The sequence below is a fragment of the Osmia lignaria genome, chromosome 14, assembly GCF_051020975.1.
Source record: "Osmia lignaria lignaria isolate PbOS001 chromosome 14, iyOsmLign1, whole genome shotgun sequence".
Classification (NCBI taxonomy): Eukaryota; Metazoa; Arthropoda; class Insecta; order Hymenoptera; family Megachilidae; genus Osmia; species Osmia lignaria.
In genome coordinates, this window is record NC_135045.1 from 10,520,364 (window position 1) to 10,536,160 (window position 15,797).

At 29.0% G+C, this 15,797-nt stretch overlaps 3 protein-coding genes across 7 annotated transcripts in view; 2 read left to right on the forward strand and 1 right to left on the reverse strand.

Annotated features, from left to right (window-relative positions):
* Nucleotides 1–852: 852 nt before the first annotated feature.
* Nucleotides 853–4,855, reverse strand: LOC117605607 (uncharacterized). 3 transcript variants are annotated; one of them, XM_034327131.2, is made up of 4 exons: nucleotides 4,582–4,671; nucleotides 4,327–4,498; nucleotides 3,565–3,873; nucleotides 853–3,494 (listed from the first exon to the last, which is right to left on the reverse strand). In XM_034327131.2, the coding sequence occupies exons 3-4, from the start codon at nucleotides 3,865–3,867 to the stop codon at nucleotides 1,545–1,547; spliced, it is 2,253 nt and encodes a 750-aa protein (XP_034183022.2). In that variant the 5' UTR covers nucleotides 3,868–3,873; nucleotides 4,327–4,498; nucleotides 4,582–4,671; the 3' UTR covers nucleotides 853–1,544. The 3 variants fall into 3 exon arrangements, with proteins under 3 accessions (XP_034183022.2, XP_034183024.2, XP_034183023.2); XM_034327133.2 differs by lacking the exons at nucleotides 4,327–4,498; nucleotides 4,582–4,671 and adding an exon at nucleotides 4,766–4,855; XM_034327132.2 differs by lacking the exons at nucleotides 4,327–4,498; nucleotides 4,582–4,671 and adding an exon at nucleotides 3,994–4,195.
* A 367-nt stretch (nucleotides 4,856–5,222) lies between these two features.
* On the forward strand, nucleotides 5,223–11,494 carry garnet (adaptor-related protein complex 3, delta 1 subunit-like garnet). Its single transcript, XM_034327090.2, has 14 exons — nucleotides 5,223–5,559; nucleotides 5,682–5,777; nucleotides 5,856–5,984; nucleotides 6,336–6,746; nucleotides 7,179–7,252; nucleotides 7,533–7,976; nucleotides 8,044–8,271; nucleotides 8,346–8,508; nucleotides 8,608–8,790; nucleotides 8,909–9,293; nucleotides 9,378–9,646; nucleotides 9,745–10,314; nucleotides 10,398–10,832; nucleotides 10,904–11,494. Exons 1-14 carry the CDS (start codon nucleotides 5,464–5,466, stop codon nucleotides 11,012–11,014), a joined length of 3,594 nt encoding a protein of 1,197 aa, XP_034182981.1. The 5' UTR covers nucleotides 5,223–5,463; the 3' UTR covers nucleotides 11,015–11,494.
* Nucleotides 11,495–13,870: 2,376 nt separating this feature from the next.
* The window catches only part of mib1 (E3 ubiquitin-protein ligase mind bomb 1), a 506,141-nt gene continuing 504,214 nt past the window's right edge, over nucleotides 13,871–15,797 (forward strand). For 2 of the 3 annotated variants that reach the window (XM_034327117.2, XM_034327118.2), the window contains exon 1: nucleotides 15,224–15,440. In XM_034327117.2, the coding sequence (XP_034183008.1) occupies nucleotides 15,339–15,440 (102 nt within the window). In that variant the 5' untranslated portion in view covers nucleotides 15,224–15,338. Of the gene's footprint in view, nucleotides 14,012–14,499; nucleotides 14,599–15,223; nucleotides 15,441–15,797 lie in introns of those variants that run through there. The other variant, XM_034327116.2, reaches the window with a different exon arrangement.

Consider the following 15,797-nt stretch of genomic DNA (forward strand, 5'->3'; position numbering starts at 1 on the left):
TAATTATTGATTGAAATTTCAGAGAATGTTTTCCCACAAAAAAATAATATTAATTAACTTATAATACATTTATTTGTTTATTAATAAATATTCATTAGTTAAAACTTTTTAAAATTTACTAACACCTTAACATAGCTTAAATGAATATACATACATAGTAATTTCACATATTGTGTCCAAAATAAGTAAGATTTTATGTGTAAATACAAACTATAATGAAATCTAAACTAATGATTTTTAAACGATATTCGTAATACAATGTATACATACATTTAAGAAAGATGAAAACTTTTCTAATTGATACGAAATTGTTATTATTTATGTTTTATGGATGGCACACTAAATCGTTATATATACATACATTTCATTTATCTAACATGATAGATTTTTAGGTTCTTATTGTATATGTACGAAATGATTAAAATATATGAAAAAAATGAATTATAACTTTAACTATAATTAAAAATAGTATAGTTTATTATCGTAAAGTCAATGTGTGTACCTAATTTTGAAAATTTATTTTTTATTAAAAGTTTATATCTTCAATAAAATGTCAAGACTAGTGCTTTAAATTATTTTTTAGTTTACAAAATGCAAGATTTAATGAAAAATTTTAACAACATTAAATAAAAGATATTAAACTGTAAATACTGATTATTAGTTTATACAATTTGTACACGTTTTTATAACTAAATAAAGTTTAAAAGAAAACATGATTAATGTAACTATAAGTACTTAGTTTGTTAATATATAACTTTTAAATGTATTTTTGCATACTACGAATGCACTAATATGTATAACATGAAAATTAAAGTATTTAAAGCAATAATAATAGATGATACATGTACGGATCGATCTTTATAAATGTACAAATTTAATTTTTTGTACAAAATATAAATTATAATACTGCTAATATTAGCGTCAATTTCTCAATAACAAAAATATAAATAGTGTACATAAGATTATAAATGACAACTTTCTATTTGAATGCAGTTACATGTAAAATAGAAGTATACCAAGGTACATATGCAACTTTATATAGGAGGTATCCCAAAATTATACTGAAATGGAGACTTAAGAATTAAACAGATTATCAGTAAACCACATTTTGTAAGAATTGAGAAAACATTGGTGTTTTTAATGGTATATTGACTTATATTCAGTACGAATGTGGGATATCCTGTAAATAAATTCATGTATTTACATAACTGAATTATTATTTAAATGATTTCAATTTTATTAATTGAAATAATTTAGATATTCATATAATTGAAGACATAAATTTTGTTGCAATAAAGCACTAGTCTACAAATTTTAGACATGTGAGTATTTAAATAACGATTTAAAAAAAAAAAGGGAAAAGTCATATATTTACACAAGGGTATAGTTTCTACATTATATAGTATAAGAATTGTAGCACATTTCATTGTTTTGTGCTTATCTAGCATGTATACATATTTGTATAAATGTATACATATATATATTTATGTATACATTAGCAGAGGTACATACATACATATTCTTGATAGAATAAATCTTATTTTTTAAAACATTTGTCCTATCACAGCAAGTGATCGTACTGCAGATTGCACATTATTTACATGAATATGATGAGCAACTGAATGATGATGCTCATCTACAACTATTTCTCCATACTGAGCTCGACAACGTTTTTGATGAGCAAATAAGCTACCACTATGACTATATGCTGCTCCGCATGTTTTACATACATATGGTTTTTCACCTGAATGAGTGTAAGTATGTTCTTTTAAAGTACTTAGTCTTTTAAATGCTTTACCACACGTTTTACACAGATAGTTTGCTTCTCCCGTATGACGAGTTAAATGTCGTCTAAAAGCTGAACTTACAGCAAATGCTGCACTACATACATGACAAACAAATGGTTTATCACCGGTATGGATTCTAATATGATTTGCTAAACTGGTTGTTGTAGTAAATCCACTATTGCAAGTTTTACAAACATGTGGTTTAATACCAGTATGAGTTCTCATATGATACGTTAGGGAAGAGTTACTTGGATACACTTTACTACAAATGTGACACAAGTATTCTCGTGGAACTTTCTCTTTTGGTACATGTGTCCTTTGATGAAGAACAAGGCGAGCTTGACTAGCACAAATCTTTCCACAAATTTCACAAGTAACTGGTTCAGCTTTTGGCTTATGTGTAGATACATGACGCCTAAGACCTTTTTTTGTAGCCATGATTTTATCACAATGTTGGCATTTATATTCACCGGAACCATCTTCGTCACTTTCTTCTTTTTTAACACTTTCACTCTCTTGCGCATTATTTGTTGTAGTATTTGGACAAGAGTCATCATCGGAATCAAAGAATTTGTTATTGTCAACTAAATTATCCAATAACCCATGTCCATGTTTTTCTGCATGCTTTTTTAAGGTATCTGGCCTAAAGAACCATTTTTTACATACAGTGCAAGAATATTTTTTATCACCATGTACCAGAGTATGTCGTTTTAAATTCTTTAAAGAAGAACAATACTGACTACAAATTTCACATTTGTACAGTTCAGGTGCATTTTCAAAATTATAAACTTCATTTACAGTACCACTTTCGTCATCTGTATTGTCTTCAAGTTTCATTTCTTTTTTTGGTTCTTTACTATCCTTCTGTTCATCTGTATTAATTTGTTTGATCATGTCATTTACTTTTTCTGTATGAGATTTTAAATGGCGTACAAGGCTCTGAGGCTTAGAAAAGCATGCATGACATAACTGACAAGCAAGAGGTTTGGACGCATGTATTTTTTTATGATTCTCCATGTTCTCTTGCTTGTAAAACATTTTTGAACATATATTGCATTTATGTTTTTTCTCATGAACAAGGGAATGTTTTTTTAAACCTCTTTGTGTACTAAAACATTTTGAGCATACTTTGCACTTAAATTTTGAATCCCCAGAATCTTGACCATCATTACTTAAATCGTAATAACTGTCATCGATCTCATCTTCGCTGTAAGTTTTATTAGGCACTGATTTAACTTTTCTGCTTGATGTACGTTTCTGTAGAACTTCTTCCTCTTTAACGTCATCATTTGATATACTTTCATCAAGAAATTTATCCTCTTCTTTCTTGTTATCTTCTTCCATGATCTGACTTGTATCTTGAATGTCTTCGGATTTATTTTCCATATCTATGGTTTCAGAAACATCATCAGTACTTTCTTGTGTAACACAAGTTTGATGTATATCATTTTCTGAAGTGCCAGCTTCCTTTTCAGTTTCTTTAGTTCCTTCAAATCCAATAGAACATATGAAAAGTTTTTCACCCTGCATTTCAATTTGGCCAGTATTTAAAGTAGATTCATTTCTGCAATATGCATCATTAGTCTGTATAAACTCTTGAGAATTTGATGCTCCTTGCATCTCTTCCTTTACAAAATAATCTTCTTCGCTAACTTGTTCTTTTGATAACGCTGTTGTTATTTCTGATTCTGTCTGTGTACATGTATCCTAAAATATTTAAGAACATATACATTTGATATATCAAATGTATTGCATAAATATAACATTTTATATTTACCACAATAGTAACTTTTGTTGGTTTATTATAATACATTCTTAATTTGGCATCAGAATGTTGACACTGTTGCCTAAACTCATGAGCAACGCTTGCTTTATAAATACAAATATCACAAATTAATGAAGGTAATCCATCTTGTTCGTGAATTTCTATTGATCCGCAAACTTGTATTTTTTGTGGAAGATCAGAAAAATCATTTACTTCCTGATCCGTAGAAAAAATAGGAGATAAATTCGTACCCTCTGTAAGACAAATTCTACATATTCTGTCCATATTAAGCGGTAAATCAAAGTATTCTGTCATTGTTTACTGAAAGAAAAAAAAATAATTTATCTGCTCGGAATTTCTTTTTAATTCATACAAATAATATTAAACTACAATTTCGAAAATAAGTAAAGTTTTCCATAAGTACTTTTTTATTTTACATACTTTTTCACAAAATGAAAAAGCTATGTTTCATGACATAAACATTGGATTGTATAAAATGCAAATCTAAGTATACATTGTATACCCTCAGGAGTTTCATTCAATGTATCAATAATTATATTCCATTTAATATATTATTAATAATAGTGAACAGAAGTTCATTATAAGTAGTAATGGTATAAAAATCCAAATACATTGTGACAAAGTATGTATTCAAAATACGTCAATAAAATTAGAAACGTATATGTAATAACAGATGAGGGTGTACATCCAAAATAAAATTGTTTTATTCTAAAAAGCTTATTGTTTAAAGCAAATAAAAAAATATTAACGTACAAAAATGGGAGGTTCTCAACCTTCGGATCTTTTGTGTACCGCGAAAACATGCCACGATGGTAAAACAATGGTTAGCAGTGATGCCCAGATGAATGCAGTGGAGCTTCTTCGAAAAAATATTGTATTTTTCAAATGTATACAATGTACAGTTTTCATACAATTTCTATACAACCTGAGAGAACAGTATTACGCGATCTATTAGTAATTATGTGTTCTGCATTTTTGCGATAATGTTCTACAAAAAATATTTAATACTTTTCCATCTCTTTGTTCAATGGCTTCTTTACACATTTATAAAGATCTACCACGAAAGTTGAGAACAACCTGAAATGAATTTATGAAGCCAGAAATCTAGAGAACTTATGAAACATAATGTAGAATGGGTCAATACAAAGGAAAATTGCACATGGATATATATTGAATAATTGCCACTACTTACTTCATATAATATAGCACAACTGTATAATATATCAAATTAGCGGTATTTGTACTTAACAAGATATGTATTAAAAAATGATCTATGATTTTCTTTTATGTTTGTAACTAGACTTTTCACAGTTTGAATAGTCTGCATCACAAAAATTATATTTAAAATCTATTACAAAGTATAAATTGAATTTTGACAATTTAGTATATGAAACATTATAGCAAAATATGTTTACATATTACTAGTGCAGCTATTTATAATATTTTAGCATTTTGTTATCTAATAAATTGTAGCTTGATATATCCTTTATCCTACTTCACCTTAATTTGATACATATATATATATGGTATTACAATGATTTAATTAAATATTTTTAAATTAGATAATCAATTAAAACATATAGTTTGTAACTAGCGGAATCACAATTTTGTAGAACTTAGGAATTTTATATTTATAAAATTTTGTATCATGCGGAGAATGTTGGGTGGTTTATCTACTTGTGAAAATTCTTAGGTTTATTCGCCAAGGGATATTCTTATCCGCCGATCTGTCAAAAAATGTAAATGTAAGACTATGATTGAAGTTTAAGGTTTCTAACATACGGTAATGCAATCGAAGCAAGTTACCCGATTTAGTCGGAATATTGGACGAATGTAGAAAGAAACCTTTTAAGCGATATTGGAAATACCATTTATTTTTTAAATGCCATTATGGCTCTCCGTAAAGTAAAAGGAAATTTTGAACGGATGTTCGACAAAAATCTAACGGATCTAGTACGCGGGATTAGAAACAATAAAGAGAACGAGGTAAATTCATAATTATCTACTGTGCCTTATTTTAGAACATTTATATAAGGATATAACCTTATTCAGTTAAGTTAACAATCTAAGTCATTTTCTGGTATCAATAATTATTTTCTTACTATTAGGCCAAGTATATTGCACAGTGCATTGAAGAAATTAAACAAGAATTACGACAAGATAATGTTGCAGTTAAAGCAAATGCTGTTGCAAAGCTAACATATGTAAGTTTAACATTTATATAACTTGTCACCAGTCACATTTTTGTCATTAATTATTATAATTTCTTTAACTTTGTTTAGCTTCAAATGTTGGGCTATGACATTAGTTGGGCTGGCTTTAATATAATTGAAGTAATGTCATCTGCCAAATTTACGTACAAACGAATTGGTTATTTGGCGGCAAGTCAGAGTTTTCATGCAGATACAGAAGTATGATATTATTTGAAATTGAGATAAAATACAAGTCTCAAAGAAATCTGATAAACGTTTCATGTTTGATTATAATTAAATATAAATTTTAATGTGAGAATGTATTTTTCATTCAATTCTTTCTAATTAAATATGAAAAAGTATTCTTTTAGTACACATTTATCCATGATCAGTATTATACTTTAATGGATAGTTTGTTAATTAATTTTGTATAAGCATTTGTTATGAATTTAGATAAATAATTCAGCTTATTTTGCAAGCTGAATTGTGGTATATAAAAAAGATTTGTCAGGTTTCCAAAGACAAATAAAATAAATGAATTATTTCTAATAATATGAAAATTTATTGCAGCTTCTGATGTTAACTACCAACATGATTCGCAAAGACTTAAATAGTCAAAATCAGTATGATGCTGGTTTGGCTTTAAGTGGTTTATCTTGCTTTATAACATCAGATCTTGCACGTGATTTAGTCAATGACATAATGACGTTATTAACTTCTACCAAACCATATCTTCGCAAAAAAGCTGTGCTAATGATGTACAAAGTTTTTTTGCGATTTCCAGAGGCCTTGAGGCCTGCATTTCCTAGACTGAAAGAAAAATTGGAAGATCCGGATAGTGGTGTACAAAGTGCTGCTGTTAATGTTGTTTGTGAATTAGCAAGAAAAAATCCAAAAAATTATTTAAGTTTAGCACCTGTTTTTTTCAAACTCATGACAACTTCTACAAATAATTGGATGTTAATAAAAATTATTAAACTGGTAAGTGCAAATGTTGCTCATCGTTAGCTTCGTAAAATCAAAGTGAAACAGATTAATTAAAATATAGGCTCATTGTTATAACAAAATAAGCATTTACGTATACATAATGCTTTTTAACATGAGCCAAGTAATATTGGTCTTGTTTCACGTGCTCAGTTCTCCACTATAACACTGATTGAGCCGAAAATGGGTCGGCGACTTACTCAACCACTAATTGACCTGATTTCAAGGTTTTCATATTAGTTGATTACTTTTTGTTATCAGAATATAGTGAAATGATAGATGTTAGTTTTAGTATGAGTTTTAGTAGCTTGTATTTTCTTCTAACATGTATTTGTTAGCAGTTATTTCATATACTATGTAAATTATGTTTAGAAATGTTATTATATATTGAATACTGCCATATTTCTTAGATTGCAATTATATTTCCAGTTTGGCGCATTGACACCTCTAGAACCTAGGCTTGGCAAAAAATTAATAGAACCCCTTACAAATTTGATACACAGGTATTTAACGTATTTTTGTCTTTAAATATATAAAAATCTTGCACTTGCGTGTTTGGTGCTGCTTGTAAAATAGCATCATTTTTTATTATTAATATTATTAATATGGAAAACGTAGTTAATTATTTATTTTTTCTAACAATTTGCATTCGCATTTTGTTGAAGCCAATTTAATAAATATAAGTTTCCTTATTGTATTTTATTATCACTTTAATTATTTAAGTAATGAATTGATTATATAATTACTACAATTTATTAATTATATAATATTATTGATTTTTAGTACATCAGCAATGTCCTTGCTGTATGAATGTATAAATACAGTAATAGCTGTATTAATTTCGATTTCCTCTGGTATGCCAAATCACTCAGATTCAATCCAATTATGTGTTCAAAAATTGAGAATATTAATAGAGGATTCTGATCAAAACTTGAAGTACTTGGGACTGTTAGCAATGTCAAAGATTTTAAAGACTCATCCTAAAAGTGTGCAAGCCCACAAAGATCTTATAATGCAATGTTTAGATGATAAAGATGAAAGTATAAGATTGCGTGCCTTGGATTTATTATACGGAATGGTTTCAAAGAAGAATTTAATGGAGATAGTTAGAAAATTAATGGTACACATGGATAAAGCAGAAGGCACTGCTTACAGAGATGAATTACTCTCGAAAATTATTCAGATCTGTTCACAAAATAATTATCAATTTGTTACTTATTTTGAATGGTAAATATATATATAATTTCTATTAATTAATACATATTTGACCTATTTACACATAATATGTATATAGGTACATATCTGTATTGGTTGAATTAACACGAATGGAAGGTACCAAACATGGACCATTAGTAGCAACTCAATTACTTGATGTAGCGATTCGTGTACAAGCTATACGAAAATATGCAGTCCAACAATGTGCCTTACTGCTAGAAAATTCATATCTTCTAACAGGCCAACCAAGAGCAACAATGTCTGAAGTTTTATATGCTGCTGCATGGATTTGTGGAGAATTCTCTAGGTATTCTATATACACATCTTGATCTATATTCATTTTTTCATTAAAGCATAATTGATAATATATTAAATGAATAGTGAACTAGAAGATCCTTTAGCAACATTACAATCGATGTTACGATCACAAGCTTCTAGCTTACCAGGACATATTCAAGCTGTTTATGTCCATAACATCTTAAAACTTGCTACAGCAACGTTATATAAAGCCGAAAAGGATGGAGATACTGAAACTATGGAACAGGTATGTCTTGCACTGTTATAGAACTATCATTCCATCATATCACATTACACGTGGTTACACGTACAGATGTGTTCCTAACGTGTTTTTTTTATTTTATAGATTTTTGCGTTAAAAGATAAAATAGCAGCTTTTGTGTGCAGTGGGGATTTAGAGGTTCAAGAAAGATCTAGCTCTGCGTTGGTATTACTTGAATGTTTGAAAGAAAATCCTGGTTTGGTAGAAGAATTGATGGAAGCGTTTGAAGGAGAACTCAATCCTGTTGCTCCCAAAGCACAGAGGAAGGTAATAGTTACATATATTTGCTGTACGCATATAAACTTATGCTTGTATATGATACTCTAATATAATTTAATCACCTAAACAAAATTAATTTTGTGTTATATTTTGTTTGTTTGTTTAGGTGCCGATTCCTGAAGATTTAGATTTAGATTCATGGATCAATGATCCACCATCTGAAAGTTCAGACTCAGAAGATTTAGATATGAATGACATATTTATTAAGACGGATAAAACAAGTGATTCCTACTCTAAACGAGAATTAATCGAGCCCTCAGCAGAAGAACTTCAGAAACGTCGCGATGCTAGAAAATTGGAGCAAGAAAATAATCCACATTATTTGAAAGGCACATTCAAGAATTCTGCTTCGTATCATAATTCATCAAGTATTTATGAAGAATTTGAAAACATTCCTGTAGCGGAGTTAGATATTCCAGTTTCTTTGAAAATTACAAACAATCATAAAAGATATAAAGTACACAGCAGAAAGAAGAAGAAGTCTAAGAAAAGTATGTTGAAAGTTTATATAACTTTGTATATATATTTTACGACAGTGTTACAGTATTAAAACAGAACTATGGAAATTCTTTTAGATAAAAAGGCCACTTCGGAAGATGAACAAGACGATAGTTATCCTGTTCAAGTGGTGAATACTGGAGTAGGTGAACTTCCACCAGGAGCAGAATTAAGTGACAGCGATGATTATGATCAAGTTGATTTAAATGATCCACACAGAGCCTTAAATATTGACTTAGATTTACCTTTGAGAGACGATGAAAGGCTACCTGTTCTAGAGCATAGAGTTATTGAAAATAATATGATTCATGGAAGTGGTGAAAGTAAAGGGAAGAAAAAAGAACAAGTAATATATTACGTTTTCTCTTATTTGCGTTTAAAAAATAATATATCAGATACTAATTAATTGAATGAAAAAATTACACTATCATATTTTCTCATTAGGGATACAAAAAATCTAAAAAGAAAGTTAAAGAGGCTAAAGAGAGACGCCATGACAATCAACTGGAACTTACTAATATGTGGTTGGAAGATAATGCTTCGTCAGAAAAACTTCAGTCTCCTATTGTTAACGAATATACAGAAGTATTCAGTGAAAAAGAATCGGAACAAAAGGATACTAAACGTAAGAAATCGAAAAGCCACGACAAACACAAGAAAACAGACGAGGATTCCAAGCATCGAAAATCAAAAAAATCTAAAAGCAAAAAGGATAAAAAGTCTGCGGATTACGAAGAAACAGCTGGAATATCAACACCATCGAAAGAGATATTACCAGACTTGAAATATAATTTTACGAATTCGGCAGATAGTACAACCTTAGTGCAGCCAACAAATTCGTATGAAGAATTAGCTAAAAACAAAGTGCTTTCTCTAACGTACGAATTGAAACAAATTTCTGACGAATCAGATAATCTAGTTGCAACAATACTCATTACAAATAATTGTCAAAAGCTGGTGAAGGACTTAGTATTTGATGTTCCGGATACGCCTACATTGAGATTAATGAAAGATGTAAGTTAATACCAGCAAACAAAATTTATAGTAGGAGAATGAAAAATAATTTCATATATTTATTTTGTTTCTTCTTTTTTTAGGTTGGAGATGAATTTGGAATAAAACTGCCTTTCCAACTGCCTCCGGAATCTAGTAAAGAAACACAGTTTATTATTTTAATCTCAGACGATACATTTGCTCAGACGTTAAGGGGCACACTTACGTATATGTTAGAAAACAAGGAAAATACAGTTCAGGAGAAACTTGATTTTAGTATGCATTTGAGGTGCAGTAAATTCATGGTTGGTTACCTTCCACATAGGGACATACTAACGGAATTACTTAAAAGTCGTCAATTCATTTGCAAGAATAGACGTCTTAGAAAATTAGTTTCTTTTTCGGAAAATTTTGATGTTATTTTAAATGCAATTTGTTGCAAGTGCAATCTCATATTAGTGGAACAAATTTACGATACTGCATCTTTGTATGGACACTCTTTGAAAGGACATCACGTGTGCCTTTTATTAAAATATGATGTAAGTAACATTTCAGAATTTAATATTCGTAATAGTTTCAGAGAATATAAATCAGAATTTCTATTTTGCAGAAATTTAAACATACTTTCCTACTCGAAGGTAAAGGCGACAGTGACACGTTACTGTCAGAAGTTGCAGATGAAGTCTTAGAGATCATTGATGCTCACCAAATGATAAAGTGAAGTGTTTATATTTTACGATTCCTATTCTCATTCATTGCAACCATGTCCATTATATTACTCAACGGCAAAATGAACACTTTACACAATTCATTACATATAAACTAATAGCTATAGAAAGAAACTTATCTGTAAACTTATTAAATATTTTCAGAGAAAAATCTTATTTAAACTTTACATCTAATTTAGATAAACAAATTTATAACATATTGTGAATATATACAGAGTGTACCATACAATGGTATCTCTGTGTTTTCAACAGTTTTAAATCATTTGTTAGAAAAAGCTGATACATCAAATTAGTTTTTAGTTGTCTTTTTCTAATAAATTATTTGAGACGGTTCAAAACTCGCAGATACCGTTACACGCTACGCTTTGCATATGTATAAATAGACACACATTATTACATACATGTGTGTGTATGCGTGTGAGGTAACATTTAAAAAAAAAAAAGCAAAGAGATTTACCATAATAAATTGAAGACATCAGAATGAAAGTAGTTCATCTCATTTCTAGAGGATTTCGGTTAATAAATTGATGTGCAATAATAAGATAGTAGGTAATGAAACAGAATATTTATTTTTGATTAACTTTTTACGATTTCTTAATTAATAAGAGCTTTTTTTGCATAATTTACTATATGTAAATATTTTTTAATAATTTTGTGGCAATCTTAGAAAAAACAATTTTCTTAAAAACATTGAAATCATATTTCATATAAATCTAAACAACTCTCTGTATAGTTGATAATATTAAACTATTTTGCCAAAAGTGACAGAAAAGGGTATAAGTAAAACTATTGTGTGAAATATTATGTAATAAGGATGTTCATCTGTAAAATACCTAAACTACTGTAATAAACTATGAATATCATCCATTAGAAATTGGCTACTTTATAAACTGATATCTTCAATTTTATGTTATTAAAAGATTAATATTATAATTACATTGTTGAAATCTATTAAATTGTAAAATACAACCGCGGATAATCGTGAACTGTGTGAATGTACATCAATGTTTTCAGCAGAATGTATACTTCCTGCATGACTTTGTAATATCAGCAATTTAATACATATAAGGATCTATGCTAAGTATATAAATATGCAATACAGTAACGCATGAAACACCAAATGTAAATAGCTAATACTTACATGCCGATAAACAATATTTTTATTTTAAATATCTTCCAAAAATTAATTTCATTTACATAAAGAAAGAAAATCTCTTATTATATCATTAATATAATTATATGTAACGTTTCACTATGTCAATACATATTACATAACTTTAATTTCATTAGCTATTTAAATTCATCAATAAAAATAAAGAATGATGAATAATTGAAGAGATTGTGAGCATAAATGCCAGTAAATGATTTTAAAATGTTAGAAATAACTTCTCGACACTTAGGTCTATACAATTAGAAATAAAAATATTGCTATTATGCATTTTTGTTTTAAACATGTTTTTTGTTTGCGTAAATTGTTTAAATATTTGTTTTCTTCTACTATTTGAGAATATAAATATAAATTTTCATATCCTGTTATCATGTTTGTTGTGCCAAAAATGATCAGTCAGTAACAATTTCGTCCTTGACATAACATGTAAAGTATAAAAATATATTAGTCAATTGAACATTTCTTTTGTGTTTGCATTTATATATGATATTAAATAGATTATCAGTTTGTGTAAAATAAGAATTTTATATTTTACATTAATTATAGCTTATGTATAATGATGTTTATAATATTCGTTTTTACGAACAATAATGATAATAATAATATTCTGTTAAATTTATTCATAATACAATTTTTATTCTTTGTATTCGATATAAATGACAAATAGATTTTATCTTTTGAAAATATTTTATGTAAATAATTTTTTTTGGTACAAAGTGGATTGATGAGCACACGACGCTTCGTTGCATTCAAAAAGACGGGAGGAGAGACACTTTCCCGCTACCAGTTTGAATCGCTCTTGTTTTTTGTGACGTGTTCATTCATGCTACTGTCCATAAGCACTAAAAAATCTCTAGAAACAAGTTCTCAAATCACGTCGTCATTACTAAACAGAATGCAAAAAAATTTGAGGGACGTGTTCAGGAGGATATTAGCCAAATCGTCAAAAAGTTATAAAATATTGAAATTTGTCTGTCAATGGTCCAGAAAATGGAGGACCGGACTCACCTGCATTAATTTATTCGTAATATAAACATTTCTGCGAATCGTATGTGCAAATGGGTACCAGAGTAACATTCTTTGGGTCAGATAGAACAAAACGAGCATCCAAGGGATGATGTACAAGCCAGGTAGAAGAAATTTGAGAATTATGATTTTCACTCGCGAAAGACGTCGAAAAGGTAAAACAGACCACAAATTTAGTTCCTCATTTTTTCTGTAGGGCGCAGTTCATTCGTTTAGTATACTCGACCGCGCAATCATTTGCAGCTCGCGTATGTGAAGCGGTCTCGACGCTAATACTAAAATATTATATTAAATTGTGTATTAGGTATCAGAAATACAAAAAACAGAAAACAAAGTTGAAGAGAAGACAGAAGTCCTGCCTTCTGACATCATTTCCACATTGTCTTCAGAAATGCGTAAGCTGAAAATCTATACCCTATTATGTCGATACAGATACGAATTAAAATAACATATTTCTCATTTATTCTGCTTTTATGGTGATAATTTATTAAATACCATCAATATCTTATGTATTTTTTCTATCTTTTTTATTATTTCGGTGCTTTAAAGTGAAAAAAGTAATCTTGACCTTATTTCAATATGGCGTTGATAATTTTCAACGAATCTTTCCGTTCTTTTAATGTTAAAGTTTCAAAGCAATTCGAAGTTTCTACTAATGCCTGTGATTGGTCATTCCATTATGGCGTCGTCCTATTTAGACCAATCAGATTCATCGTTGTAGGGTGCGATGCGAGGAGAGGGTGGAGTGCAACCGTCCTCTTCGAAGCTTCGTCCGTTTGGCACGTGTCTGCAACAGGTAAGATTAAATTATCTTCAAATATTAAATTAAATTGCCGTTCGGGTGTTGAAAGTACAAAAAACAGAAAGAAACATCGAAGAGAAGTCTGAATTCTTGATCTTTGACATTAATTCGGCGTTTTCTTGAAAAATACGGAAGTTGAAAATTTTTGCTCTCGCCGCGAATGTACAATAAGAGTGGAACAGCAGAATCTGAATTATTTTCTCTTTTATATCGTTAAGTTCCTAAACATTATTGAATGTTTTTAGTATTGTTTTACACAATTTGCTGTTTTTAATTTAATAACGTTTTTTCTTGAGCATTGTAATATTATTCCTGTTTAGACCTGTTTCTGTACTTGCTTAGGTATCGGCTTATAGCAGATATACCGAATATATCTATTAAAATATTTTGCATCAATTATAGTCTGATCGTTTATTAATAATAACTTTATTATTGTTGATTAAATTTTATTTACATAAATTCGTATTTCTTTTTTATTACAGACATTTGATGGATATTGAAAGGACGCCATGACTCATGTTGGCTCGTGCCTGGTCGGAGAAGTTCGGTACACCTCGGTGGGACCTCATCGGTGATAGAAAGTAAGTGAATTTTTGAACTTTTAACGTAAAATAAATTATATTTTCTTACCATTTAACATTATCTTGTATTCTTATAAAATTCTATAATTGAATTGTAAACAAATATAATTCAATACTTCATTTTTTTAGTATCATATTCACAAAGTATAGAATAGGGACATTATTCAGTAACGAGATATTTTTCATATATGAATTTCAATAAATGCGACAGAGAATAATAGTAGTTAATATATATTTCTCGTTTTTCGGAATAAGATATTATTATTCAAATTAGAAATTTTCGATTCAATTAAATAAGAAATCGTGAATTTAAAATTCAGGGAGTCTGTGTATTCCAATTTAATTTCAACATGGCTGCTTAGTGCAGCATGGTGCAGCACTTTCCGGGGTCAACGAATTCCCGAGTGTGAACATTCTTATTTCCTGTTTGTTCATGCTACAGAAAATCCCTAGTTTTACAATTTATTGTCCGTTTTATATAATTAAATGATACAAAGGACTTATAAAACATAGTACGTTCATTTGCAATAATAAAAGGCTTCAAATAAAATAAAATTATCAGATGCAAATAGTTAAAACCTCGTGAAGTGAAGCGCGGGAAAATTAAATTGTCGGAAGTTGGTATAGCATGTTTTGACATTAGGCTAAGATGGCGGTATTTTTCAGTATATCTACGGGGTAGAGGTATCGTCTTCTTTAATATTTTGGGTTTTTGCTAGACAATTTGTTGCCAATGAATTATGGAGGCTAGTGCGAGTACCGGTACTCGTACAATGCGATTTATGATGGAAGGTGTCGGAGCCCGGGTCATTCGTGGACCTGAATGGAAGTGGGGTAAACAGGTTAGTAGAAAGGTTAACTTACTTTAACGTAATTTTTCATTACAACTCTGTTTTTTTATTAATTACACATATACTTTGAATTATAATATTCACGATGTTTCATTAATATTTTTATATGTCATTCAATTTCATTTATACATAATATTTAAAATAAAATTAAACATATTTGTTTAAGGTTATTCTACAAGTGGCATTATTTAGCATAGATTTGTTTATAATATATATATTTTATAGCATGAGTCGAAATGTTATGACTTTCTTAAAATTTATTACGTAATTTTATACGCTGTGTTACATATTTACCTACATTCCATCTCATTTAGTTTGTTTTCTTTACATAATTTTTTTTAGAATTAA